Raw genomic sequence first — 24,881 nt, forward strand, 5'->3', positions numbered from 1 at the left:
TCATTACTCATCAGGAAAATGTAAGTTAAAAATACAATAAGATACCTACAGACACCCACCAGAATGGCTAATATGTAAAGACTGACAATTCTAAGTGTCAACAGGATGTGGACCAACTCTCACACACTATTAGTGGGAATGTAAAATGGTACCATCCCTTAAAAAAAAAAACCATAAATCTTAAAAAATAAAACATACAATCATGTGTCAGTCAGCTATGCACCCCATATTGGATGGGAGTTTAGGCGTATAGTAGGCTACACCATGAAGGTTTATAGAATATACTCTATGATGTTCACACAACAATAAAATCACCAAATGATGCATTTGGCAGACGACATCCCAGTCGTTAAACCATGCGTGACTGTAATTACCATAAAGCCTTGCCATTCCACTCTGAGCTCTGTACTCAGGACACATGACCACAATAAAACAAGAATGTTCTCAGCAGCGTTATTTGTAACAGTAAAACAATGGGAACAATCCAAGTGGACATTAATAGTAGAAGGGGTAAGTAATCCATGAGCTATTTATGAGCTAGAATAATGCACAGTAATGAAAAGGAATGAACTCTTGTTACACATAACATGGACACATCTCACAGATACAAGATCAGCAATAAAAGAGTCCACACTTTGTGGTTCCTTTTATTCCATTGTATTATTATTATTTCATGTTCATGGATTATTTCATTTGTTTCCTGGGATCACAGTAACAAATGACCACAAACTTTGTGTTAAAGCAACATAAATTTATTTTTTCTCACCAGCAGGGGCTGATGAGGAAAGGATGGTAGCTCAGCCCAAACCAAAGACTATTTCGAAAGAAATGGACAAGAACTGTGCACCAGCCGGGAAACTGTGATCTGCACACAACGTGAGGGGACAGACCTCACAGAGGTCAGTGTGGGTGAGGGTCTGCTCTCCTTACAGGGCATTTTGAGTATTGTCTCGGGAGGTACACACAGTACCTCACACCCACCCCACAAGCCCAGGAAAGAATCAGAACCAGAGGACCTGCCTTCAGGGGTTAAATGCAATGAGCCTGTGATGACTAGGAAAGGCATCCGGTGTCCAGATAACTTACTTCCAGAATGTTCCTTATTGCCATGGAGCCTATAAGAGGAAGTGACCACCCATTCCCAGGTCCTCGTAAGTCCTGTGGAGTGGGCTGAACTGTGTCCCCCTGCTAAGCCCAGTCAGAACGTGACTGTATTTGGAGAGAAGATCTTTAAAGAGGCAATTAAGTTAAAATGAAGTTGTTAGGATGGGCGCTAACCCAATATGACTGGTATCCTTGTAAGGAGAGAACAGCAGGGCAGAGACAACTGCAGAGGAACAACCATGTGTGGACATAGTCAGGAGTGGTCATCTGCTGAGCAGAAACAAGGCCTCGGGAGAAACAGGACCCCCCAACATCTTCATCTCAACCTCCTCGCCTCCAGGGCCATAGGACAATGAATTCCTCATGAAATTCCCCCTAGTGTGTGGCTCTTTGTGTGGCAGCCAGAGTGGACAAATACAGCCTCCAGAAACCTCTGGTGACTTCCTCTTGTTTCCATAAGCAGAAGCTGCACTTCTAGCAAGTTTGTGCTCAGGAAGGGCTGTTGTTGCTGAGAACCAGTGGTCACAGAGCTTGCTAAGCCCAAGGCTGGCCTGACCCAGAGTCCTGTGTCACAGGGTCATTCGCGGACAGGTGACCCAGAACAGGGTTTCTCAGGCTCTGCTGGCATGCACGCTCCAGGAAGTTTTAAAAACACCAATGCCTGAGTTCTACTCTGAGTGTCTGGTCTGGGTCACACCTGAATAGGAGGATTAAGAAGCCCCTAGGGGTTCTATGCACAGCCAGCTTTGAGAACCACTATCCCATCTGCACCCACATTGTCCAGCTGTTCAGCAGGGTCTCAAGGCCTGAGGGAAGAGAGGTTTCCCAGGGTCGCACAGGGACAGGGTCACGCGGGGACAGGATCAGTCTAGGCGAGAGCCCGGACTGCCCACCAGGGTGCTGGATTTCATCTTTAAATCCCGGAAGCTTTTCTTCAAGGGAAACGTGCCTGAGAAGCCCAGGTATAAAACAAACAAAACTGGGTCTTATTTGATATAGGCTGGGTGGGGCTGGGAACCTGCCCACCCAGCACTGCCGCCCCCCTCCTTCCTTAGGGCGCTGAAGAAATCACTGAACCCCCAAGATGTCAGTTTCAGGTGGTCTCTGGGGAGCCTGGAGGGCTTTTGTTGCTGAAACAGGCACAGCTCCCACCTGAGAACAATGGTGACCCCAGCTGGGGGCCAAGACCCCAGTTCTTATCAGCTGGGCAGGCGCCTGACATATAACCAAGATTAGGGCAGAGTAGAGAGGTGAAGAGCAAAAGGGGTCTCCCTCCCCCCAACTTATTTATTAACTCATATGTCCACTCCATCTCCTTGTACATGCCCCCATGGGCAGGACAACTCCCCCCAGTGGGCACAGCCAGTATGGTGGCATCTTCCAGACTTTCTAGGACATGCAGGAAAAAATTCATCATAATCCAGCCCTCACATGCAAGCACATAAATCAGGCAGAAGATTCAAGACAATGCTGATTCGATCACTTGCCTTATTCTCTGAGTCTATTCTTTTCTATTCCCTTCTTTTCTTTTCTAATCTTATTTTAAAATGCTGTTCATGACCCACTAAATCAATTTCACACCCCACCAATGACCACAACTTGTAAGTGGAAAAGTGGTGTTAGAGCATAAAAACATCTTTATCAGCGCCACGGGGTATGAGCTGAGCGGGGAGGGCCAGTGTCTTCTGAGTCAGTTGCTCAGGCTGTAAGTAGGGTGGTGACAGTTGGGATCAGGCTTTCAGAAGGCAGACAAGCAGGCAGCCTGGGTGGGCTGAGGGGCAAGCTCCAGCAGGGCTTCCTTCCGACTGCTTGCTTTTGCATACACCACCCCGAAGACATCGCCCCTGAAAAGAAGGGAGCAGGGATTCAGGCCTAGCACCATCTCCTCCAGGAAGCCTTCCTGGTTGCTCCCATTCCCATCCCAGAGTCCTTCCCGATCAGTAGATACTAGTTCCCCATCCATCCCCCTTCTTGAACCAGAGGACCCGCCAGTGGGCAACTCAGGAATATGAAGAACAGAGTGACGGAGGATGTAGATAACCCAGGCCCAGGGGGAGCCCCTGGCCCAGCCTTGCCTGCCTCCCACCCTGCACCCTGGCAGCTGCTCTACCCGCCCTGTGGGACCCGCCCAGCGCCACAGGATCAGGCCAGCCGGGGGTTCCGGGCCTGGCTGGAAGGGTCTGCCCATGGCAGGGAGTGGTCAAACGTGATGTAGGGATGGAGACCAGCAGAACCCCGGAGGAAGAGAGCTCCTTCCCGGCAGTGTCCCCGTCTCAGGTTCTTGGGAGGGTGCCTGGGCCTGAGGTTTGGGGAGGCTAGGTGATAAAGGAATGCTGAGGGAGCATGGGCCGGGGAGGGGGGATGGACATCTCTGCCCATTAGCTCCCAGGGCCAGCACAGCCATACTAGGGCAGGCAGCCCACCCTACGCCTTACTCTGTGCCAGCCCAGGGAGGGAGAGCCCTGGTCTCCAGATACCGAGTGTGCCCCCATGGGACCATCGCCCCCTTGAAGAGCTGTGTGGCTGGTGGGATGAAGCCCCCCAGAGGCCAAAGCTCCAGGCCACGTGTCTTGGGGTGAGCTCCTACCAGTTGTGTGCTTCCTGGAGACTCAGTTTCCTCACCTGAGTAACTGGGCCACTTAGAGTCTGAACAAACTCCTGTGGGTGTCCCCCTGTGCCCTGCCCTGCCACACGCAGAAGATGCGAGCCAGAGCAGCCTGAGCCCCTTCTCTTTGAGCAAGCATCCCCATGCTGGGGACAGAAGGGTCCCTTATGGGTCCCAGGAGCCATCTCTTCTTGCAAACATCTCCAAAGATAGCCCAGGTCCCGGCTCCCAGACTTGGCAAGATTCTAGCACATTCCCAGGGTACACAAAAGTGCACAGGCTCCCAAGAAGGGGTCAGTGAAGCCAGGGCCTTTCTGTTCTTCAGGATCCCTGCAGGACGCCTGGATTTGAGTATGGGTGGAGGGTAGACACAGAGAGACCCAGTAACTGGGATGGAATTTACTGCTGCCTGCCCATGGGACGGGGACTCCGAGTTAAAATTAAAGAGATCTGAAGGAGATACAGAGAGCTCTTTCTGGCAGCCCGAGTTTGTGGACAGAGCTCCTAACCCTCATGTTTATAAACTGGGATAATAATATCCCCAATGCAAATGGAGATGTGCTTTGTAAACTGTCAAGTGTCAAACAAATGAGAAGCTTGTTCTGGACTCTTCCATCCCAGGTCCCATGGGGAGGAGGTGCGCTGAGCAGCTTGGCTCGCTATGTTCCCTCCAGACCGCAGCAGACAGCCCGTGAGGCGATGTGGGAAGAGCACGGGGCAGAACGGCCAGTCCAGGACAACCCCCCCTCCCCAGCCCACACCGGCCAAGGACCCAGACTGACAAATGACTCAGCCATGCAAACACCCAAACCAGGCAGAGGCATGACTGCGGAGATGGTGCTGGATCAGAAATCTCAAAGGTTGCTCGGCTTTGAGGCGGGGGCATCCGGGGTGTGGGCGCGCTGTACTTATGGGGAGGGGGCTGTCCCTGGACCTCCACCCGCAGCCTCCGGCGGCTTCAGTTGCCTGAAATGGTGTCATGAACCCCCATCCTACCTTTGAGCACTTGCAGGATGCTAGACTCTTACAGACATAAGTATTCAATCTTAAGGGCCCCAGTCTCCCTAAGAGGAAATGAGGGCATGCAGTTTCTGGGGCGAATCTCAGTGGCGTCACCACTATCCGATGTTACTAGGTAACCCACTCCCACACAACTAATCAAGGTTCACCCCCATCACTGAACACTGGGTCCCGCTGCACCCACATGGTTCCCGGCACCCCAGCCAGGGGCTTGCAAAAGCGCCCTGTGTTGAATTCCAGACCCCTCCCCAACCGCCAAGCCCCTGCCTAGCACAGCCTGTTCTCCGCTCGCTTGCGAGGACCCGCGTGATGAGGTGAGACTTAACAAGTGGCCCAGGCCAGCAGCCGCGTGTCTATTTTCAGCCGCAGACACTTTACCTCCAGTGAAGTCTGACACCTGTCCCTGTGGCAGGCTCCTTCCGCTCAGGCCTGCCCTGGAAGGTTCCCGCTGCCTCTGGAAAGGACAGGCTGCAGAGGCGGCCTTGTTTTGTTTTTTGTCTGTTTGGGGGGCTGCAGGGCTGAATTTGGACGGCTGCTGCTCAGAATCCGCCCTGGGCAGCAGTTGGCTTGCTCTCCCCTGGGGCTGCCTGTCATGGCTGTGCCAGCCCCTGAGAATGGGCCTTCTTCCCTGCCTGTCGCCCCTCCCACCCTCCCACCCAGCCCCAGCTCTCCCTTCTCAGTAGGAGTCACCTTGGCTGTTTCCTCCTCACTTTCCTAAGCCAGGCCCGCCCTGTCCATCCCCTGGTGGTCTCAAGCAGTGCTGTCCACTCTGGGGAACATGTGGCTGCTGAGCCCTTAAAATACACTCGAGTGAACATACACACCAGGTTTAGGACTTGGTACAAAAAGAATGCAAAACCTCTCGTTGATAATTTTTTTCTCAAACATCTTTAAATGACGGTATTTTACTATACTGGGTTGAATAGAGCATCGCAGTAAAACCAACTTCACTTTTGGTTTCTTCTAATTTATGTGGCTCCTAGGAAATTTAAAATCATGGGAGAGTAAGTTCTGGCCTTGATGTCTGCTGCTGAGTTTCACTGGTGAGGGAAGGTTGGGGGGAGATATTTCGGGGTTCTCCATTTGATCTTGCTGCTGATTATCTCCTAGAATATCTATACTTGAACCCACAACACCAACCATGTTCACTTCCTTTCCAAACCTCACTGAGCATGTATGAGAAAGTCACCTTTCGCGTCACCTTGACCTTGGTTTCTATGGAGCTGGCCGGGAGGCCCCTCACTCACACGGAGACGTAGAGTAGAGGCCCCACACATTGGGAGGGGGCCCAGCAGGTCCTGCTAAGCTATTTCCTAGCTTCCCAAGCTAGCCCTATGCTGTGTCTCACTGGGACAAGATCTTGTGTAGACAGCGCCTCTGGCACCCCGTGGATAAAGATGCATGTGCAGAGAAGAGGGCAAAAGAAACCAAAACCAGGCATTCTGGAGGCCTGTTCACCCTGGTAGCCTCTTTCCCCATCTCCCAGAGGACTCAGCTACGCTTATGGTCCAACTCACACGATATCAGGGAGACAGAAACAGGTCCACCTTTGGCTGCAATAATAAGCCGAGGACAATAAGCTGAAACCCCAAGGTTAACTAAAGGAGACCCACACCAAGGGCCCTCAGAGAGGTCCTGGGGGCCAGGGGTGTTGAGGAATGCAGACCCAAGCATCAGGAGACCTCCCAGACAAAGGTCCAGTGCCCAGCCCTCGGGAGAAGCCTCTGGGGACAGGGAGTAGCGCCACCGGCCAGCGGGAGGAAGGAGAGAGCTGCAGAGAACCTGAGCTGGGTCTCGCAGGGCCTAGAAGTCGAATCAAAGGCCTCGGCGCTAGCTGGAAGGCAGCTCTCAGGACAGCCGTGGCACAGTCGTGGCCCCCAGGAGGCTGGCGGCTCTGTCCTGCGCAGGTGCGCTGGAGTTGCTGGAGCAACGGCTTGTCTCCGACTCACCTGGGTGCTGGGTAAAGTGGGCGGGCGAGGCCTGCCTGTGAGAGCAGTGCAGCCACACTTGCTCAGCATTCGGTGCTCTGGGAGCCTTCTGTGGGCAGCTCTGTATGTACGATCCCACACAGCAGAAAGGCGGCAGGGAACAATGGAGGATGGCCATTGGTTTCTTGAATGTGTGGCAGAATGAATGGTGGGGACCTGAGACTCGTGGTCTTTACAGAACAGTTTTAATGCATTGGGTTAAATTGTACCACATGAGCGGTTTAATGGGTTGGATTCTGAATCTAGGCCCCCTTTTGAGAGGTACAGAGCCCAGCTGGATAACAATCAATGGAGCTCCTGCAATAAGCGTCAGACTCTGAGAGGAAGGGAGTTTGCAGACGGGGACGGGACATAGAGCCCCGGCCCTGCAGAGGGAGGTCCAGCCCACCAGCCTCCGCTCTCTTCCTGCAAGCGCCCCTCCACAGCTCTCCTGTATCCCCCCACAGAGCCTGCTGGCTCCAGCTTCTCTCTCAGTCCTGGAATTAATAAAGACTCTGAACAGACTGCGGTTTGCAAGTCTGAAAGCCAGTTCCTGCCCACGTCACAGCCCCCGAGAGGAGTGGGGCCCAGCTCTCCCCAGAACCCCTTTCCTTCTCCCTGGGAAGGGGGAGGCAAATAGTTTCACCCCCTGACCTACTCCACCCCCAGCAGGAACCCTCTTAGATTCCAAATCTCAGGACCCTAACCCCAAACAGCTCCTACTCCCAACAACAAGGGCTTTCTGGGGTCCATAGACCACCCTAAAGATATCCATGAATAAGAGGATATATATATATACTACCCTGGAAGTAAGGGCTTGCTATGTAAGCTTGCAGATGATTTTCTTAGTATGCCCACTCCCTTTCAAACTCGTGGAGCTGCTGCCAACCTGAGACCAGGTGGAGAGAGGAATGACCTGGAGAGAGCCACGCCAGGTATTACACTGAAGGCAAGCGGTGCCTGCAGCGCACACCTGAGCTGGCCTGTCCAGCAGCAGGTCAGTGTAGACCATTTTGGCTCCAGCAAGCACTGCGTGGAAAGACTGGACCACATTTTATTTATCTTTGCAATAACCCTCTGAGGCAGGGATATATGTCATTTGACCAATGAGGAGGCTGAAGCTGTATGAAAAGTTTACCACGCTCGAAAGTACTGGAATCAGAATGTAACCTTAGGCCCCACCTAAGATGGCCATCTGTCTCCACTCCTGGCCGACCTTGCTAACCCTCCAGACTGGCATGCTGCTCCCAGCAGCCAGAGGACCCCTTCAACTCCTTCCCTGTGAATGGCTGTATCCTCCCCCATTCTCCATCTGGATGCAAGGAAAACCTCACAGAACTCATGGCCTTGACTTTTGTCCCTGACAAGCTATGGTGTAGGCCAGCACCAAATTTGGCGCCCAAATCTCTTCCCCACTTTGGGGGGCAGACATGACCCTCCTCTCCTTCCAGCTCCCTATCCCAATCCATGGCAAAATTCCAGAGGGATCTCATGGCCAGGAGACAAGCGCAAGCTCTCCTGAAGTGCCAGTCCCAGCTGCGTCAGCTCAGGGCTGCCCCCTCCTGATCACCAGAGGAATGTCATCCCTGAGCCTCACAGCCAGGAGAGGAGAGAAGCTACAGTCTGGCAGCTCGCTAGTCTGGCCTGGGGACTAGTAGTGTCAGCATTGGGACAGGTGGGGGGCAACTAATATGGGGGAGCTTGTCTAAACGGGGTCTCCTAAAGGACACCTGAGCGTCCAGCCTGAGCTTTATCAGACACTGGCTTGTGCAGGCCTATTAGGGGACTGAGAACTCGATCCATGCAGAAGGAAACCCTGGGGTGCATCAGGGACCCCACCTGCCCCAAGCTGACCCAGAGGACAACACCCAAGGGCACTTTAGGACTTCCCAAGCCATTCCTCTAGCAGAGTCCTCATCTCTGCCAGCACGGACCCCAGACCTGCCTGACACCCAGCTCCAGTCTCAGGTAGGAGGCTGAGACCTTAGCCTATGTAGAGCATCATAGCAGCATCGTAGTGTGGCAGGGTCTTCCCCAGTGCCTCACTGAACAGCAGTGTCTCTGTAGTCCCTCGCCTCTGCAGACACTGGCCCCCAGGCCCCGACCCAAGCTGTGCCCATCAGGGCTCCTTCCCGCATTTGCACAGACTGCCTCTAACCAGGTCTGGGGGTGTTGGGGGAGACTGGAGGGCCGGGTGGGGGCAGAGGCGCGGGACAGCTGGCCTGTGTCCCCACACTGGGCCCGGGGCCCAGCCGGAGGGGCGGGGGCCTGGCCACTCAGGCCTTGGCTGGGGCCGGGATTTTTGGCCGGGCTGCAGGGCCCTCCCTCCTGCTTCCTCTCCCGAGGGCTGTCCTGGCAGAGGCCCCCTCGCACTTTCTGGCGGGAACAGGGCCAGCAGTGAGAGAACAGCCACAGAGGGAAGCAGAGAGATGGGGGAAACTGTGTGTGTGTGTGTGTGTGTGTGTGTGTGCGCGCGCGCGCACGAACGTGTGTGTTTTAAGGAAAAAAGTCCACAGTCCAGTCAGCCCCAGCCCGGGAGGCTTGTGAGCCGGGCCTTTCGTAATTGCCCCCCTCCCTGCGGCCCCCTCCCCCAGGCCTCCCCCTCCTCCCGCCCTCCAGCCCGCCCTCTCTCCCTCCCTCCTTCCCTCAGCCGACCAGGCAGCAATTACGCTTTGGGGATAAAACGAGGCGCGGAGAGCGGGCTAGGGCATTTCTCCCCGAGATGGCGGGTCTGACAGCTGCAGCCCTGCGCCCTGGAGTCCTCCTGCTCCTGCTGTCCATTGTGCGCCTCTCGCAAGCTGGAGGTAGGCCTCGCCCTGTTCCCAGCCGGCCCGGCCCGCGGCCTTGGGCCTCCCTGCCAGGTGCTTGGACTGACGGAGGAGAGGGCAGCCTCCGTCTTGAGTCTTCAGGGGTCCTAGGCAGGAGCCCCTCAGCCACTGGACCCGTGAACTCCCCCTCCCAGAGGTAGCCCAGGCAGCCGAGGAACCTGTCACACAGGCTGCAGTGGTCCCGACCCACTGTCCAGGTTCTGCTGTCCTGAGCGGGCCGAGATCCCCACTGCTCTGTCCCGGCTGCTCTCCCGGCAAGGGGACTGGGAGCATGGAGGGGAGGGTCAGTGGGCCCCCTCGGGTCCTATGGCGACAGCAGTTTGCACAGCTGTGGCCCCAGCCAGGTGAGCATGTGTGCCCTGGGGACAAGGGACCTGGCCAGCTGAGCCTCCAAGCTGTGTGAGCTCGGCAGGTTCCTTGTCCCCTGGGAAGCCATGAGCCCCTCTGAGGAAGGCTAGGGTTGATTATGGGGTTGTGGGTTGGAAAACTGCCACTGGGATCTGTCTCTGGTGAGGAGGGCCGGGATTTCCAAGCACTGTGTGCGTGTGTGAGAGACTGAACAAGTGTGTTGTGTGCCCTTCCACAGGTGCGCATGTGTGTATCTGCCCAAATAGACGGCCAGACAGTGGAGCAGGTTCCTGGGAGGAGGTGAATGTGTTCACAGACTGTCCTGGACAGGTGTGTGTTTGTGTGTGTGGGTGTGTACAGTGGGGTCAGTGAAAGTGCCTGTCAGCATGTGCCACCCTCAACAGGCTGAGACACATGGGAGCTCTGGTGGCCAGGTGTGTCACTGCGTGTGGACTGTCACTGTGCGTGGGACTGTGTGTGCTTGCATGCCCAAGTGTGTGAGGGGTGTGGTATGGAACCTGGGAAGCTGGGGTAGGGGGACATGTCCACCTCTGGGCAGCGGGAGTGTGACAGTGGCAGGAGCTGTAGCAGACCTCAGGTCAGTCCTGGACCTCCTGGTGTGTGCCCTACCTCAGACGGCAAAGGTACCCCTTTGGGGCAGTCATACACCTGGGGCTGGGGTGTGGCTGGGAGTGGCTCCCTAGGGGCTCAGTGGCCGTGAGAAGAGAGTTGCAGGCTCAGGCGCCATTTGGTAGGGCGAGCTGGGTGGGGTCTGGTTTCTGTGGGAGTCCTCTGGTCATGAGAACCAGACATCAGTGGGGGCCTGGGGGCACAGGGTGGAGCGGGGCCAGGCGCAGGGCTGGAGTAGGAGGCTGGGCAGGAGCAGCAGCTGTTTCCGTGAGATTGCCGGCTGGCAGGACCTCTGGGAGCAGGGCTTCCTGCACAGGGCAGCTTCTGGTCGGGCCAGGGACGTGCACACCTTCAGGTGGGGCCCAGGAGGGGAGCGAGACAAGCTCGGGAGACCTGCAGCTCCAGGGACCTGCAGCTCAGGACGCTGCTGAACCTGCTCTAGGTGTGACTGTTGAACACCTGCCTTCCAGCAGGGGCTTGCACCTAGAGCACGCGAGAACCCTTACAGCTGGGAATGACCATCTTCACTCTGCAGGTGGGGGAACTGAGGCTCACACAGGCCAAGGCAGCCCCCCAGGATTAGTATTAACCTGTTGTCTGGCCTAGGCCAGAGGGTGAGGGAGTGGGGTGCAGGTACAGGAACATTTGGAGAGGGGGAGGCCTGGGTTGGGTTCTTTGGGGGACAGACTCCCTAGAATAGAATCTGCCCTCTCTTTGTGTCCTTAGTGACACCAGTAAATGTTCTGCTGACCTCGTTCTTCCTTTGCAAACATAAATCTCAGCTCTGTCCCAAGTCGCCAGAGGAACTGGATCCAAATAAGGGCTGTGTGAATTGATGAGGTGTTCTGGGGCAAAATCTAGAAGCTGGGAAGTAGGAGGAGCCACATGCACACCACACATACTCATTCTCACACTTTCACATGCTTACTCTCTCTCTCTCACACACAGCCACGCGTCTGGCTGCCCTGGGAAATTCAGTCTCCCCCACCCCAACAGGTAGCACCCCACAAGTTCCTTGGCTCCAAAGGAGCATGCAGTCAGTGGAGGGGAGAAAGGGGCTGCCTGGAAAGACTGCGATGACAGGGTCGTCTCGACCTGCTTAGGGTGGGTCAGAGTGACTTTGAGGACCAGCTGCCCCCAGTCCCCATGCCATTGAAAAGGAAAGAGAAAAATGTTAAATCAGGTCTCCCTCTATTAATTCTTTCCCCCCAGAAATATCAGCCATTGTTTTTCCCCCTGATTTTGGAATTGAAGATGGTTTGGAACAGAGGTTTTCAACCCTGGCTGCGTATTAGACTTACCCCAGAAACTCAACAACTCCCAGGCAGGGTCCGAGAATTCCGGCTTTGCTGGGTCTGTGGCCCAGACCTAGAAGTTTCATAAAGCTGCCCAGGTGACTCTGGGGAGCCTCGGGTGGGAGTGATCCTGCTCTCTGTGTCTGCTGGAGCGGAGGCAGGAGGGCAGCCTTGCCCAGAGGAGGGAGGGGACAGTCACCCTCTGGAGGACAGATTGTTTTTGAAAAAGCCTTGGCAGCTTTTTCCATGCAAACAACAAACAGCTTCATGAGGTCTTATCTGCTCCCCAAGCCTACCCCCTGGACTTAGGCTTGGCAAAGCCCCCTGCCAAGCCCTGCTGGCCCGCTGCTTACTCCAAATAGCCTTCTCCCAGATCTCTGATCCTGGACGCTGGGGCCCAGGCAAAAGGCCCTGCGCCTGACCAGGGTCAACGGTAGGTCCCAGAGCTTCCCTTCACGGGCTCTTGGCTTCCCAGGCTATAAAAAGGGCAGAAATATCCCTTCCCAGCTTATCTCCTAGGACAGAGGGAAGCTCCAACAATATAACAACTGAAAAAAAAAAAAAAGGCATGAAATAGGAGAACTGTAGAAATGTGCATTTTTAGAACAATCTATTCTGTTATTCAGAATCTGCTGTGTCAGTTGGTCCCATGTTACCAGTGCACATTTATAGCTTGAATTTTCCCTCTTCTACTCACCCCATATTTTGTTTAGGGGGGAAGGGCAGCCTGTAAGCAGAGGTGCAGTGATGGAGAAGCAAACAGGCATGAACCCCAAGAAATCCGGGAAGGCTTCACTGCAGAAGTGACATTTGAGTTAGGCCTTGAAAAGTCAATGTTGGAGGGGCTGTGCCACTGTCTATGGGGCTCTGGAAGGCAGAATTGGCAAGACAGAGGGGCAGCTTGCATGTCAGCAGGAGGGAGCCCTCACCTCAGGTAGCTGGTAGCATCCGTGTGGCCCTGACTTTCCTGTCCCTGGAGGCGTGCGAGCAGGAGCACAACGGAGTAGTTTGCAGAGGATGTTTCAGCCTCAGCCAGAAGGCTGCTATGATCACAGACTCTAGGATCATAATTCTAAGATGCAAGAGACAAGTCCCACCCTAGGCTCGCCAGTGAAATGAGCCAAACCCACATAAAACAAGACAAGTGTGCTGCAGGCCAACTGCTTGGGGCCAGCTGAGCAGCGCAAGCTCGGGAAGGCAGGAGGGAAAACGTGCTCAGGCTCAGCCTGGGTGGAAGGGTAGACTTGGGATGAGGTGAGGGCGTTCCTGGCAGGATAAACGACTCCTGCCAAGGAGTGGAGGTGGGAAGGAAGAGGTCCTGCTGGGGCCCCGGAGGCGACCCCTATCTTTTTCAAAAGCCCTTGACTGACTGCTTGATTTTCTTCTCCCCTCTCTCGCACTTGAAGAGAGGCCAGCAATGCAGGATCTGTTACACCACCCATTTCCTCAGTGCAAGATGGGGGTCAATTCCCTAGCTCCTCAGACTGTCTTGGTTCAGGCATGGGGTTTGACGACTACCTTTGGGATCTGAATCATGGAAGTGGGAAGTGGGGGGAAGGTGAAGGTGGGGAGACAGGACCTGCCTCAGGAGAGAGGAAGGCAGAGAAGGAACAAGGGTATGAGACAGCAGTGTGTGACCAAGGACGTGGGGGTTCAGCCAGGCAGGGGGGCTACATCTGGTCAAGCAGAGAGAGGCGTGGGGTCACTGGGTATGGGAAAGGTGGGACCCCGACCCACAGGCACATCCTGAGGTACCCGCACCTAGCACCCATTCACTCAGTACTACCAGATACGTGGGCTCAGGCCCCGTGTTGTGCAGTACAAGCAAAGGGTCACCACATTTTTTTTTTTTTTTTGAGCAATGACTGTGTGCCAGGCCCAGAGGGTAACGTGTCTTACACCATAACTTGTAAAAAAAAAAAAACCTGAGAGGCAGCAGTTAGCAGCCCCACCTTGCTAAAGATGAAACTGACATTCAGCGGGATTAAGTGAGTTGCCCAAGGTCACCCAGATGGTAGGAAGTGGCCCAGCCAGGGTAGAGATCAGATGGGGTTGTCCAGATCCCTTGTTGTTCCACCACCAAGCTCACTGCTCTGGAGTCAGAGCAGAGAAGTGAGGAGAGCGCAGCAAAGGCCAGAAGGCGAGCTTGGGGCAGACAAAGCCTGGAGCACAGCAGGGGAAGGCACAGACTAGACGTGCTCCGCGCTGGAGGCCGGAGCCAGGGAGCGAAGGCATCAAAGCCCCGAGGCAGGCCATGTGTGCGCTTGGCAGGCGATGACAGGGCCAGAGCGTTCTTTCCCAGCAGGCCCAGCCTCCTGGGGCCACGGCTTCGAGGCCCAAGTCTGACCAGATTGCTTGCACACTCCAGGCCTGCACTGTAGTTCCTGGGCAGCCGCAGGCCTGAGGCCGGAGGGGGGGCAGGAGGGGTGGCGCCAGGGCTTTGGCACAGGATGGCCATGACAACTTGGCATCTCCTACCCCGCTGGGCTGCAGCTGGGGCTGATGGGGCCGGGCCCAGCTGGGCAGTGTCGCAGGCCATGGAGGCCAGACGTCTGGCCACGAGGACTCTGGACACACTACAGAGCTGCTTGCCACTGTCCCCCAACCCTGCCCGTGCTCCTTTCAGCAGGGTGGTGCTGGGGCTCAGGACTCAGGTCAAGGTCATGGCCCTCCTGTGGTGGTGGGGCCAGGGCCAGGTCCTCACCAGGACCGTCTGCTGTCCTGACGATGATGCACAGGCTGGGTCTGCAGCCTGGCATCACAGCGTCCTCAGCGAGCACGTCACTTGTCTGTGGGGGCTGAGCTCGTGTTCTTGGCTGGGCCGGCGGCCCGTGGCCTGGGCCATGAATTAGCTTTTCCTTAGGAAACTATTCTCCCTGCTCATTCATGTTGCCCCCTCCCCCTCCTTCGGAGGGCCCGGCGCCTCCTGAGACAGCCTGTGTCAAGCAGCCAGAAACTTCACCCAGCCCCCACTGCCCAGCGACTGGGACGCTGACTTCACGCCATCCTATCAGTGTGAGAATGGCCCATTTCTCTGCTGGCAGCGGTCACTGTGGCGGCCCTGCCCGCCCTCCCTCAGCTGCCCTTGCCCTCCCGGAGCCGGAGAGAAACAGGCTCAGACCCAGCGAGGCCATGCTGGGCCCTCTCCAAGGGGCAGCCAGAGCAGGTGAGGCAGTTGAGTACTGTCACACTCAGAGTGGCTGGCTGGAGGCCAGATTCCATCCCTCCCCAGCTGTGTGGCCCCAGGCGCACTCCTTAAGCGCTCTGAGCCTGAGCTCACCACTGTTGAAATGAAGATGTTCATTCCTGCCCTTCCAGCCTCACAGGATCATTTCCAGAAGCATGAATGAGAAATACTTTATAAACATAAATTGCTTTATAGCCATGTGCTAACATCCTGACCTGACAGTTTTAGTTCTGGCTAACGGAGGACTCTGTCTGCTTCCTTCCAGGGGTCCCAGGGGCCATTCCTGGTGGGGTTCCTGGTGGAGTCTTTTACCCAGGTAATGTACCCCAGGCCCGAGTGAAACCGATCATGATGACTTCGGAAGAAAAGCACATTTGACATTGTAGAATGAAAGAGAGTTGGCAAGTAGGAGCCACAAGTCCCTCCTACTTTGATTTATTTATGCATACAGAACTGGGGTACAGGCCAGAGATGCAGGGGTGGTGGAAAATTCGCCAAAGACAGAGCGGGTTGCAGAACAGGCAGATCCATGAAGTACACTGCTGAGGGGAGCAGCGGGCGAAACAGGAGAGGTCTGCAGGGCTCCATGTGGGTCACCTCTGAGGCCTGGGATCGAACCCACACTGAAGCGGCTGCAGCTGGCTTGCAGTGCTGTGTCCTAACCCATTGCACCACCAGGGAGGGCCCCCCTCCTACTTTGAAAAGCAGTCAGCATGACAGCTGTCAGGAGCTCACTTTCTGACGGCTATTGCGGAGTGGGTGAGGCTGTAGAAATGGAGCCCTTCACACTCCTGCCAGTCCTAGTCCTCAAAACGTTAGCCCCACTCTTGGGAATCCACTCAAAGGAAATAATTGGCAGAAAAGAGAAAAAAAGCCACCAGCAGCAAGGCTTGTAGGAGTGACGCTTGCAGAAATGAAAAGCCAGAAACCCACCTTTAGAGTCAATTGAAAATTTTAAAGTAATCTTTTCAATACTCAAGGAGCTTTTACGTAAGTGTTCAGAACTGATGTCGGTAGGAAGGTGACTCCTGGGGCCCCAGGCCCACGCTGCGGGGGCTGTTGGCCCAAGGAGGAAACTGAGGCTCACAGAGATCACTTAGCTTGGGAGCGTTAAACGTGACCTTGGATTGGGGTGGTTTCCGTGAGCAGCACTAACAGCCTCTCTCTCTCTTTCAACACAGGGGCTGGCGTCGGAGGCCTGGGAGCAGGAGGTAAGCTCAGAAACCAAACCTGGTTCCTCACTGACAGCAGCTGGTGAAACTCTAGCCCATCGAGATCCTCAGATCTCAGAACCCCAGAAGGCCCACGCAGCAAGGGCCCCTGTTTCACAGACCAAGCATCCACTGGGGAGATTTGTCTGAGAACTGGAATCCATGGCCCCCAGCCTTCCCCCTGGGCTCTCTCCCTGCAGCCTTGCCTTCTTTCATATGCCCTCTGAGCCCACCACATCCCTGATGGGCTGAGCCGATGTCACTGTCCCCTTTGGAAGCTGAGAAACTGAGTCTCAAAGTGTGTAACCCACAAGTCAAAGCAGAGCCAGGCTCTCCACCCCTGTGACTAAACACTAGGTTCCCATGGGCTCCCTGTCCAGAGACGGGACCTCCCCGATAGCCCTTTTAGGACTTGGGCAGGGGGGCGGGGGGTGGGGCTGGCGCAGAATTCCCTAATGCCTTCACTCTGGCCTGGGGGATAAATAAAACTGCAACCAGAACCACTGTTCACTGCCTTCTCTTCCCTCTACAGCGTTGGGACCTGGAGGCAAACCACCCAAACCAGGTAAGCTCAGAGCCTCAGAGCTCCAGGAAAGGGTGGGGGTGGGAAACAGAGCGGAGTGCCCAGCAAGGCATCCAAAGGCCAGGAGAAGGAAGAGAGGTGTGAACAAGCTGGAACCATGCCCCTGGGCTCCAGGGACAGAGGCCGGAGGCAGCTGTTGTTGTATGGCACCAATGCGGCCATGCCCATGTGCCCAGCAGCCCAGCACCTCTCTTCTGCAGTTTCAGAAACAGCCCTGCTGCTGGGGCTTTGGGCTGGTATTCCTGGGGCAGCCAGGCCTATAGATATCACTCTGGAGCTCAGACACAAATGGTAGGGCCCAGACTCCTCCTGGGGCATCCTCTGACCCAGACCAAGCCCTCTCTAACCCAGGCAAAGAGCCTAGACAGACCTGACCTTGGTGACGATCTGAGCCCAGACCAAGCCCTGAGCTTTACCCCAGGCTGAACCCTGATGCTGGCCCCAGAGGAACTCCCATCCTAATCCCAGTTCCCCTCCAGCTGTGTCCAGACCATGGAGTTTTCCAGTAAGAAGATGTGGCTAGATCTGCCTGGCCTTGCTCCTGGGGTCCACCATCAGCCCAAGGAATAATCCCCAAGAAAGAGGGAGGGAGGGAGGGCGCTTCAGGAAGCACTTGTGGGTGAGGAGCAGGTGGAGGGAACAGCGTCTCTGCAGATTTATGTCTCCATCATGAGAGGCTCCACATGTGGCCTTGGCTCTCCCCCTCTGTGTCTCCCAGCGCCGAAACCCAAGGCTCCAGAACACAGTTTGTATGTCCAACAGCTCTTACGAAATCACAAAGTTCGATGATCCAAGTGCAAATGAATCTACAAGACCAAGATTTCCCTGGTTGTGAAACTCCAGGGCTGGGGTCAGGCAATAGAGAGCCAGCGTGCTGGGGAGGGGTGGGGGTGGGGGGGCGGGAGGCAGGCAGACTGGACCAGGGCTTTCCTGGGTACTGTGGGTGGGGGTGGGGGCTTGCAAGGCAGGATCCCTTAGGGTTCACGTTTCCTCCTGCAGAAGCCCCATCCTGTCTTCCTGAGAGCTGAGCCATCTTAACAGGATCTTTGTTGATGGAGAGAATACAGAGCAGGCTAGATCAGCAAAGCGGGAGTTGGACTGTGCTTACCCTAAAGCTAGACGGGCCTCGGTTGGTCCCACTGGCAGCTCCCCTGCCAAGCTGTGACTGAACAGTGAGGGAAGATGGAGAAAACTGCCTCCAGAGTCCCATAAATGACAGCCTCTATAGTGAGACTTGCATTGAGGAAAGAGCCAGTTTAGCTGTCCAAAAGAAATTCCAGCCTCAGGTAAAGGAGTGAAGCAGAAGGATTTAAGGTATCTGATGAAAAGGGTCTGGATTCCACGGCCCCTACGCCCAGGTCATCTTTTGGCCTGGGGACTCAGGCTTGGGAAGGCTGGGGCAGGACCCCACAGCCACACTTCCTGGTGTGTGGCAGTCTGGGCCTGCCCCCGGCGGGGTGGACGGGAGTGCAGGCAGCATGTGTCGGACTTGGGAACAATTAATCCCTTGGCCAATTAATCCCTTGGTGAGTAGACGGTGGGTGGCCTGGCAGCTGTTCTGTGGGGGCCTGAGGGGGTTGGTCTCCTGCCTTGGCTCTCGGCAGGAGACCAGGCAGCTGGGAGCCGGTACCACCCACATCCTGAGCACCAGCTGGAGGCCAACCACCCACCTGAGACACAGGAAGGGTCACCTACTGGGCACCCTGGCAGGTTGCGCTCAGTGCTTTCTGTTCGCAAGCTCACTGGGCCCCGGACGGTCAGGGCATAATGACCATTGGGTATTGGGAAAGCTGAGTCACAGAGACTTGCTTGTGCACTGGAAGTAAGTGTGCAGCAGGATTTGAGTCAGAAGGGAGAAGTCTGACGTCAGAAGGGAGAAGCTTGGGCTGGCCAGGCCCCTGGGCTCCCAGCTATGGGATTGCCCACCCCTCATGCCTCTTTCCTCCTTTCCAGGGGCTGGACTCGGGGCATTTGCACCAGGTGAGTCCACAGGAAGGAAGGGAAGAGGAGAAGGAGCGGCTCAGCCCACAAGGGAACCTGGGAAAAGGGCAGGAGGCCTTTTAGGGCCAGTCCTCCTGTGGTCAGGAAAGGTCTGAACATGTCTCCTGCCCTCGTGGAGCTCAGGAAGCAGGCCTGGCTCAAGAGAAGCTCCTGATGGAACTGGGGAAGGGCAGGGCCTGTGCTGGGAAGTGAACTGGCGTCACCACGCCTGCCCAGACTTAGAGACCCATCTTGTAGGGGTGCTGACTGAGTTACCCCTGGACTTAGAGGAGTTAGCTCACACAAGTAGGAAATTGAGGAAGGGAGGGGGAAGGGGAGAGAACACACGCAGTGAAAGCCAGGGAGACCCTCTGGGGCTCAGCAGTCCTCGTGTCTGGGCTCTATCCCCAGGGAGGTCCCCTTGGCCTTGGGGCCCTGGCAGTCAGGACTGGCACTTGCAGAAGAGAATCTCACATAATTGGAAACAAATCCGGCACGATTGTGAACTCCAACTTGATTGCCCATCAGTCCTGGCCAAGGCCATGGAATGTCCCCTGGAGGGGGAGATGGAGCAATTGGGCCCAGATGTGGGAAGGAGAGAGCCAGAGGGACCCATTTGGCTTCTCATAAACATTTTAGCATCCATCTGCAAGTGAGGAGACTCTTGGATGGCAGGGCAGCCTGGATGGACAAAAAGATAAATGGTGGGAGACAGAGGCTTCAGATACAGGAGCGGAGGTGTGGCTTGATCCAAGCACCTGAACAAGAAAGGAGGGTCTGGAGTACTGGTACGAATGGTGATGGCAGGAAAGCCTTGGCCTGGGTAAGGCCTTGCTGGCAGACTTTCTCAGCTCCAGCCCTTATAGAAGTTTCTGCTGGGTCACCTTCTAGGACACTAAGGCCTGGCCTAGGTACGTGACGGAGAGTCCATGCAATAACATGTGCATGGCCCGCAGAGCTGGGCCTTAAGGAGACTGCTTTGAATCAGGCTTGACTCCCAAGTACCAAAGGCCTGGGCCCAGCTTAGGGGCCTGAGTGGCTGCATACTGACCACAGACTGTCAGTTTCCTGCCCCTCTTCACGGGTCCAGGAATGACACCCTCACTCCAGCCTCCCCTCACCTGCCTGCTTCTCCCTGCAGGTGCTGGAGCGCTCGCAGGCGGAGGCCCTGGGGCAGGTTAGTGTTGACACGCAGGCAAGGTATCCTCGGGGTGCCAGAGTCAGAGCACCTGGCCAGTCTGAAAGGTGGTCAGGGTCCATGGGGCTGGGCCAGGCTTGTGCTGGACGCTGGCATGAATGCTGAGATCATCTGGCCAAACAGCTGCCCAGGGCACAAAGCAGCCACAGCTGGGCTCTGGGTATATTCTAACGCAGTAGTAAGGACAGAATGGAGGAAGCCCGTGGGCTGAAAGACCCTAGAGGTGTGTCTCAGCTCAGTGGGGTTTCAGGAAGGCTCTCTGAAGGGGGTAGGTCAGAAGTTGGACCCTGAAAGACCGTGCAGTTTTGTCAGATGAAAGGGTACAGTCAAGTGCAAACTGCTCTCCAACCCTCACCACCGGCCTGGGAGTGGCAGTGGCCACTTGGCCTGGAAGTCCTGCAAAGGCACAAGAGCCTGAGCTGGGCCTCCCAGGTGGGGCAGGGCCAGGTGGCCTGGGGCTTGGGACTTCACCCTGGACTCCTCTCTGCAGGGCTGGGAGCCTTTCCTGGAGGCGCCTTCCCAGGGGGAGTGGCACCTGGAGCCGCCTTCCCAGGAGGAGTGGCACCTGGAGCCGCCTTCCCAGGGGGGGTGGTCCCCGGAGGTGCTGCTGGTGCTGCTGCAGCCTACAAAGCTGCTAAGGCTGGTGAGTGTAAGGCTCTGGGACAAGACTTCTGGCCTCGATGGGCTCTCCACTTTGCTGAGAACCTTCGCTGGGAGGTGGGCGGGTGGGAGCCTCATCGCCAATCTACTACAACTCGGGGAGGCAATGAGCTGTACCCAAGTCTCGGAGGGTGGCAGGGCTACCCTGCAGTGCCAGGCCTGCAGCATGCAGTCCAGGCTGCTCGCCTCCCTCTGCTGTTAGTGTGACCCTCGCTCTCCACTCTTCCCGGTTCTGCAGGTGCTGGACTCGGTGGTGTTGGCGGCGTGGGGGGTGTCGCTGGTGTCGGAGGCGTCGGAGGTGTCCCTGGCATTGGTGGTGTTGGTGGCTTAGGAGTGTCTACAGGTGTGTTGGCCAGGCCTGAGTTGCTCAGATGAAGGCCGCAGGTCCTGGTGCAACCCACTCTGATGCATCCCCTTCCATGCCAGGTGCTGTGGTGCCTCAGCCCGGAGCAGGAGTCGGAGTCGGGGCGAAGCCTGGGAAAGTCCCTGGTTAGTGTGCAGACCCCGGGGCTGGAGGGCAGAAATCTGGGAGGGCCAGGGCCCCCCACCTCCACACTGGGCAGGAAGGGAGCACCCTAGTTGTTGCAGAGCAGGGATGGTGGTGAGGGACAGTTGGGGGGGGGTGTGGAGGGGTGATTAGCCAGGTCCAGAGCATGCCCCTGTCCAAAACAGGGCACAGGTGGCCCAGTCTCCCTTCTGAGTCCCTCTTCTGGGACCTTGGAGGCGAAAGAGACCTCAGAGACCTGCCAGGTGCCATGATGGCTCAGAGTGGAACGATGCAGAGAAGCTCAGGCAGCCCCAGAGCTAGGGTGGCCCGGGGTACTGACTCTCCATCTGGTGCAAGTTCCTCTGCACCAAGCCCTTTAGGAAGTGACTTCAGGTTGAACAAAAGGCTGCCTGAGTCCACACAGCAGGGAGGGAACATCTGGAAGCTGTTGGCCAGAGGTGGGCTGGGCCGGCCATTTAAACAGGCGCCAGGAGACAAGATAAATCCACGCACAGAAGGGGAGGCAGATGACTTCCGAAACTCGTGGGAAGACGGCTTCGGCCACCGGCCACATGTCCCCAGCCGCCCCCGCAGGGCCTCCGCGAGTCTGGCTCGGGAGCCCCAGAGCTGCCTACCCTGGAAGAGCCAGGGAGGGGTTCCTGGAGGCCAGATTTGCTGCTCACTGCTCCTCCTTTTTCTGGGCACAGGTGTGGGGCTGCCAGGTGCATACCCAGGTGGAGTTCTTCCCGGAACAGGTGAGTGCAAGAAGGGGACCCTATGGCAAGGGAAGCAGCCCCTGTTGGCCTCCCTGGAGGACCTTACCTCCCCCCAAAGCAGAAGGCAGTAGAGTGTGGATCCTGACCGGCCCTGTTTCCCTAAACTCCAAAACTCAGGACTTAGGACCCTGTGGGTCTTTCCACAAAGGGCAGCCAGCCCCCACCATCCCGCCCAAACCCAGATCACCGTCACAGACAGAGGGGGGGGTCCCAGAGGACTCACCAAGTTTCCAGTGTGACCATCTGTTTCCCAAAAGCCATGAGTCACCAGGGCCCCGCCCAGCATATCCGCCCTGTGGGGGACCCTCAGTGCTCTCACCTCCTCTCCCTGCCAGGGCCTGGCCACCCCACCTAACATGTGATCTTCTGAATTCCCCCAAAAGCCCAGATTCAGGCTCTCGGCCCCTCCTGGCCCAGTCACAGGGAAACAGGGGAGGTGGGAGCCCCGGATGCTGGCAGATGGGGTGTTGGGGCCCCAGCAGATGGCAGTTCAGGTTAGATTGTGAGTGAACTTCATGAGAGAGTCCCCAAAGGGCATAGGCTTCCCCCTCACACCAGCTGGTTCACGTCCACCTTCTCTAGTAAAGGTGTGTAGGACGGCTTGAAATTGACTCCAACTCAGAGCAGCCAGCTGAGGCATCAGTTCATGTGGCTGGAAATGGGGTTAAAACTCAGTCATCTAGCCTTGGGTCAGACAAGGAAGGAAAGTCACCCCATGAGCTGGGGCTCTGACTGACTGCACAGAAAGTCAGTTGTGTGACCTGAGGGGGCATGGGTGCTGAGCTGGACCTTGCCCTCATTGCCTAACTCCACACCTCCTCAGGAGCTCGGTTCCCAGGCGTGGGGGTGCTCCCTGGAGTTCCTACTGGAATAGGAGTCAAGCCCAAGGGCCCAGGTATGCAATCAGCTGGACCAGGGGGGCATGGTCAGGATCTCCACACACCCTCAGGACCTCTGGCCTGGAGTAATGGCGGGTGGGGGTACCTGGGTTCAGGGCCCTCCAGGCGGGCACTGCTTATGCTGTCGGTACAGGTGACCGAGACAGGCAGCACACCTTCCTGGGTCCTCACCGAGAGTGAGGGCAGTGTGGGCAGTGAGATCTGGGCAGAACTAGCTGTTGCCTCCTGCCCCTTGGTGCTGCCTGGGGCCAGCCAGCAGTGCCTCTCTGTCCAGCACCATGGTGACAGGGCTCCATGACAGCATCTTGTCATTGCAGGTGCAGGTGGACCTTTCGGTGGAATCCCAGGTGAGCCTTTAGCTGCACGGGCACGCTAGTGGGTAGGCCAGCCGGGGGCAGCCTTGCCCTAGAGGGGTGGGCCTGTCCAATTTCCCTCATGCCTCCAAGCTTTGGCTGGCCTCTGCACACGACAGCATTAGTCACAGGCCTTCTGACCACATAGCAGTCCCAAAACCCACACATTTATGCCAAATGCAGCCAAGGCTGCCGGCCCTGTGGCCCGAACCCTGGAAGAAGGAGAATCCTACACCTTGTTCCAGAGCCGGTCCTGGGGAGTACTCAGCTCCCCAGGGGTAGGAGCACCCTTTAGCAGGACGCAGTGTGGGCTCCTTCTGTCTGTGCAGAGTGGGAAGCAGGGCTGTGGGCCGAGCAGACGTGGCTCATCCAAGTTGCTGGGACCTGAGTTTGCCCTTCTTGTTCCCACAGGAGTTGGGCCCTTTGGGGGTCAGCAGCCTGGAGTCCCTCTGGGGTATCCCATCAAAGCCCCCAAGTTGCCAGGTAAGTCTCCCATCGGTGTTGAGAAATCAACTTGAGGGGCGGGGGAGACTTGCTTGGCCTCCCGTGTCTCTGAGGGGCAGCTGGGGGCAGCTGGGTGTTGAAGCCTACATCTGGTCCACATGCATGTGCGCACCCAGACACCCCTGTAGAGAAGCCATTGGTGCTGGTGGTAGGAAATACTCTTCTTGGCAAGCCCCCTCAGGCATCAGCTCCCTCACCACCAGCTCCGATGAGCTGCTTCCAGTCGAGGATGGAGAGTAAGGACCCTAGAAGATCCGCTGGACGAGGGGCAATGGGCTTCCCAGGGGGCTCTGAGGCAGGGAGCCTCTGCTCACGACCCTCAGCATGGGGACAGACGGAGAGTGCCAGGCGCTAGGGCCTGTGGTGGGAGGCCAGCCACCTAGCCTGTAGGCACTCAACAAGGCCCGAGGCTGCCTTGGGGAGCCCCTGAGCCCGCCCCCTTCTCCTCAGGTGGCTATGGACTGCCCTACAGCACTGGAAAACTGCCCTATGGTGAGTAGCACCCTCCTAAAGTGTGGGCTGGTGGCTCTTTCCAGCCATAGGGTCCTGACAAGGGAGCTGTGGCTCCAGCCTGGGCTCGGAGAGTTCTGAGCTGGGGAGAGGGAGGGTCTTGGGATGGGAATCCCCTGAGCAGGAACAAGGAACTTGGACAGTCCAGTTCTCAATCCTGACCCTCCCACTCATCTCTGGGCCTTGGGAAACAAGTTTCTTCTCTGAGCCTCTGTGTCTTCCGTGTAAACCAGGAATAATTATTTCACACATACGTTTAGGCTTGTTTTAACTCTGGCTGGGCTGACAGGATAGAGGTTCAGGGCAGCCCGACCCCCGAGGGGCAGGGGCCTCAGCCTCTCTGTTTCACAGGCTATGGGCCTGGAGGAGCAGCTGGTGCTGGGGGCAAGGCCGGGTACCCGACAGGCACAGGTAAGGAGAACGTCACCCCACTGCCAGGAAAAAAAGCCCTGATCACCCAGCTCCGGGGCCGAGATGGGCCAGGGTCTTTCTGGAAACAGACCAGCCCGGCCTGCACCAGAGAGGGAGCCTGCTGGGGTGGCTCTCCAGCCTCCGCTGTGTGAAACCCCGGGCATCCCACTGCTGAGCACAAGTGGTTTTCCCGGAGTGGAGTGAGTGCTGGGCCCTGGAGGAGCAGGGCCACAGTTTTCAGCATCTCTTCCCTCCCCCTCCCCCAGGAGTTGGTGCCCAGGCTGCAGCAGCAGCTAAAGCAGCAAAATATGGTAAGTACTTCGAG

At 56.7% G+C, this 24,881-nt stretch overlaps 1 protein-coding gene across 1 annotated transcript in view; it reads left to right on the top strand.

Annotated features, from left to right (window-relative positions):
• Window positions 1-9,406: 9,406 nt before the first annotated feature.
• ELN (elastin) overlaps window positions 9,407-24,881 on the top strand; it is a 28,583-nt gene continuing 13,108 nt past the window's right edge. The window contains exons 1-16 of the mRNA XM_012728886.1: window positions 9,407-9,500; window positions 15,250-15,300; window positions 16,166-16,195; window positions 16,728-16,760; window positions 18,732-18,758; window positions 19,900-19,935; window positions 20,447-20,599; window positions 20,855-20,959; window positions 21,043-21,105; window positions 21,811-21,858; window positions 22,703-22,774; window positions 23,096-23,125; window positions 23,543-23,614; window positions 24,086-24,127; window positions 24,497-24,556; window positions 24,823-24,867. Coding sequence (XP_012584340.1) covers window positions 9,419-9,500; window positions 15,250-15,300; window positions 16,166-16,195; window positions 16,728-16,760; window positions 18,732-18,758; window positions 19,900-19,935; window positions 20,447-20,599; window positions 20,855-20,959; window positions 21,043-21,105; window positions 21,811-21,858; window positions 22,703-22,774; window positions 23,096-23,125; window positions 23,543-23,614; window positions 24,086-24,127; window positions 24,497-24,556; window positions 24,823-24,867 — 949 coding nt within the window. The 5' untranslated portion in view covers window positions 9,407-9,418. The remainder of the gene's footprint in view (window positions 9,501-15,249; window positions 15,301-16,165; window positions 16,196-16,727; window positions 16,761-18,731; window positions 18,759-19,899; window positions 19,936-20,446; window positions 20,600-20,854; window positions 20,960-21,042; window positions 21,106-21,810; window positions 21,859-22,702; window positions 22,775-23,095; window positions 23,126-23,542; window positions 23,615-24,085; window positions 24,128-24,496; window positions 24,557-24,822; window positions 24,868-24,881) is intronic.

Source organism: Condylura cristata, unplaced genomic scaffold (assembly GCF_000260355.1).
Source record: "Condylura cristata isolate star-nosed mole 26May11 unplaced genomic scaffold, ConCri1.0 scaffold00024, whole genome shotgun sequence".
Lineage (NCBI taxonomy): Eukaryota > Metazoa > Chordata > Mammalia > Eulipotyphla > Talpidae > Condylura > Condylura cristata.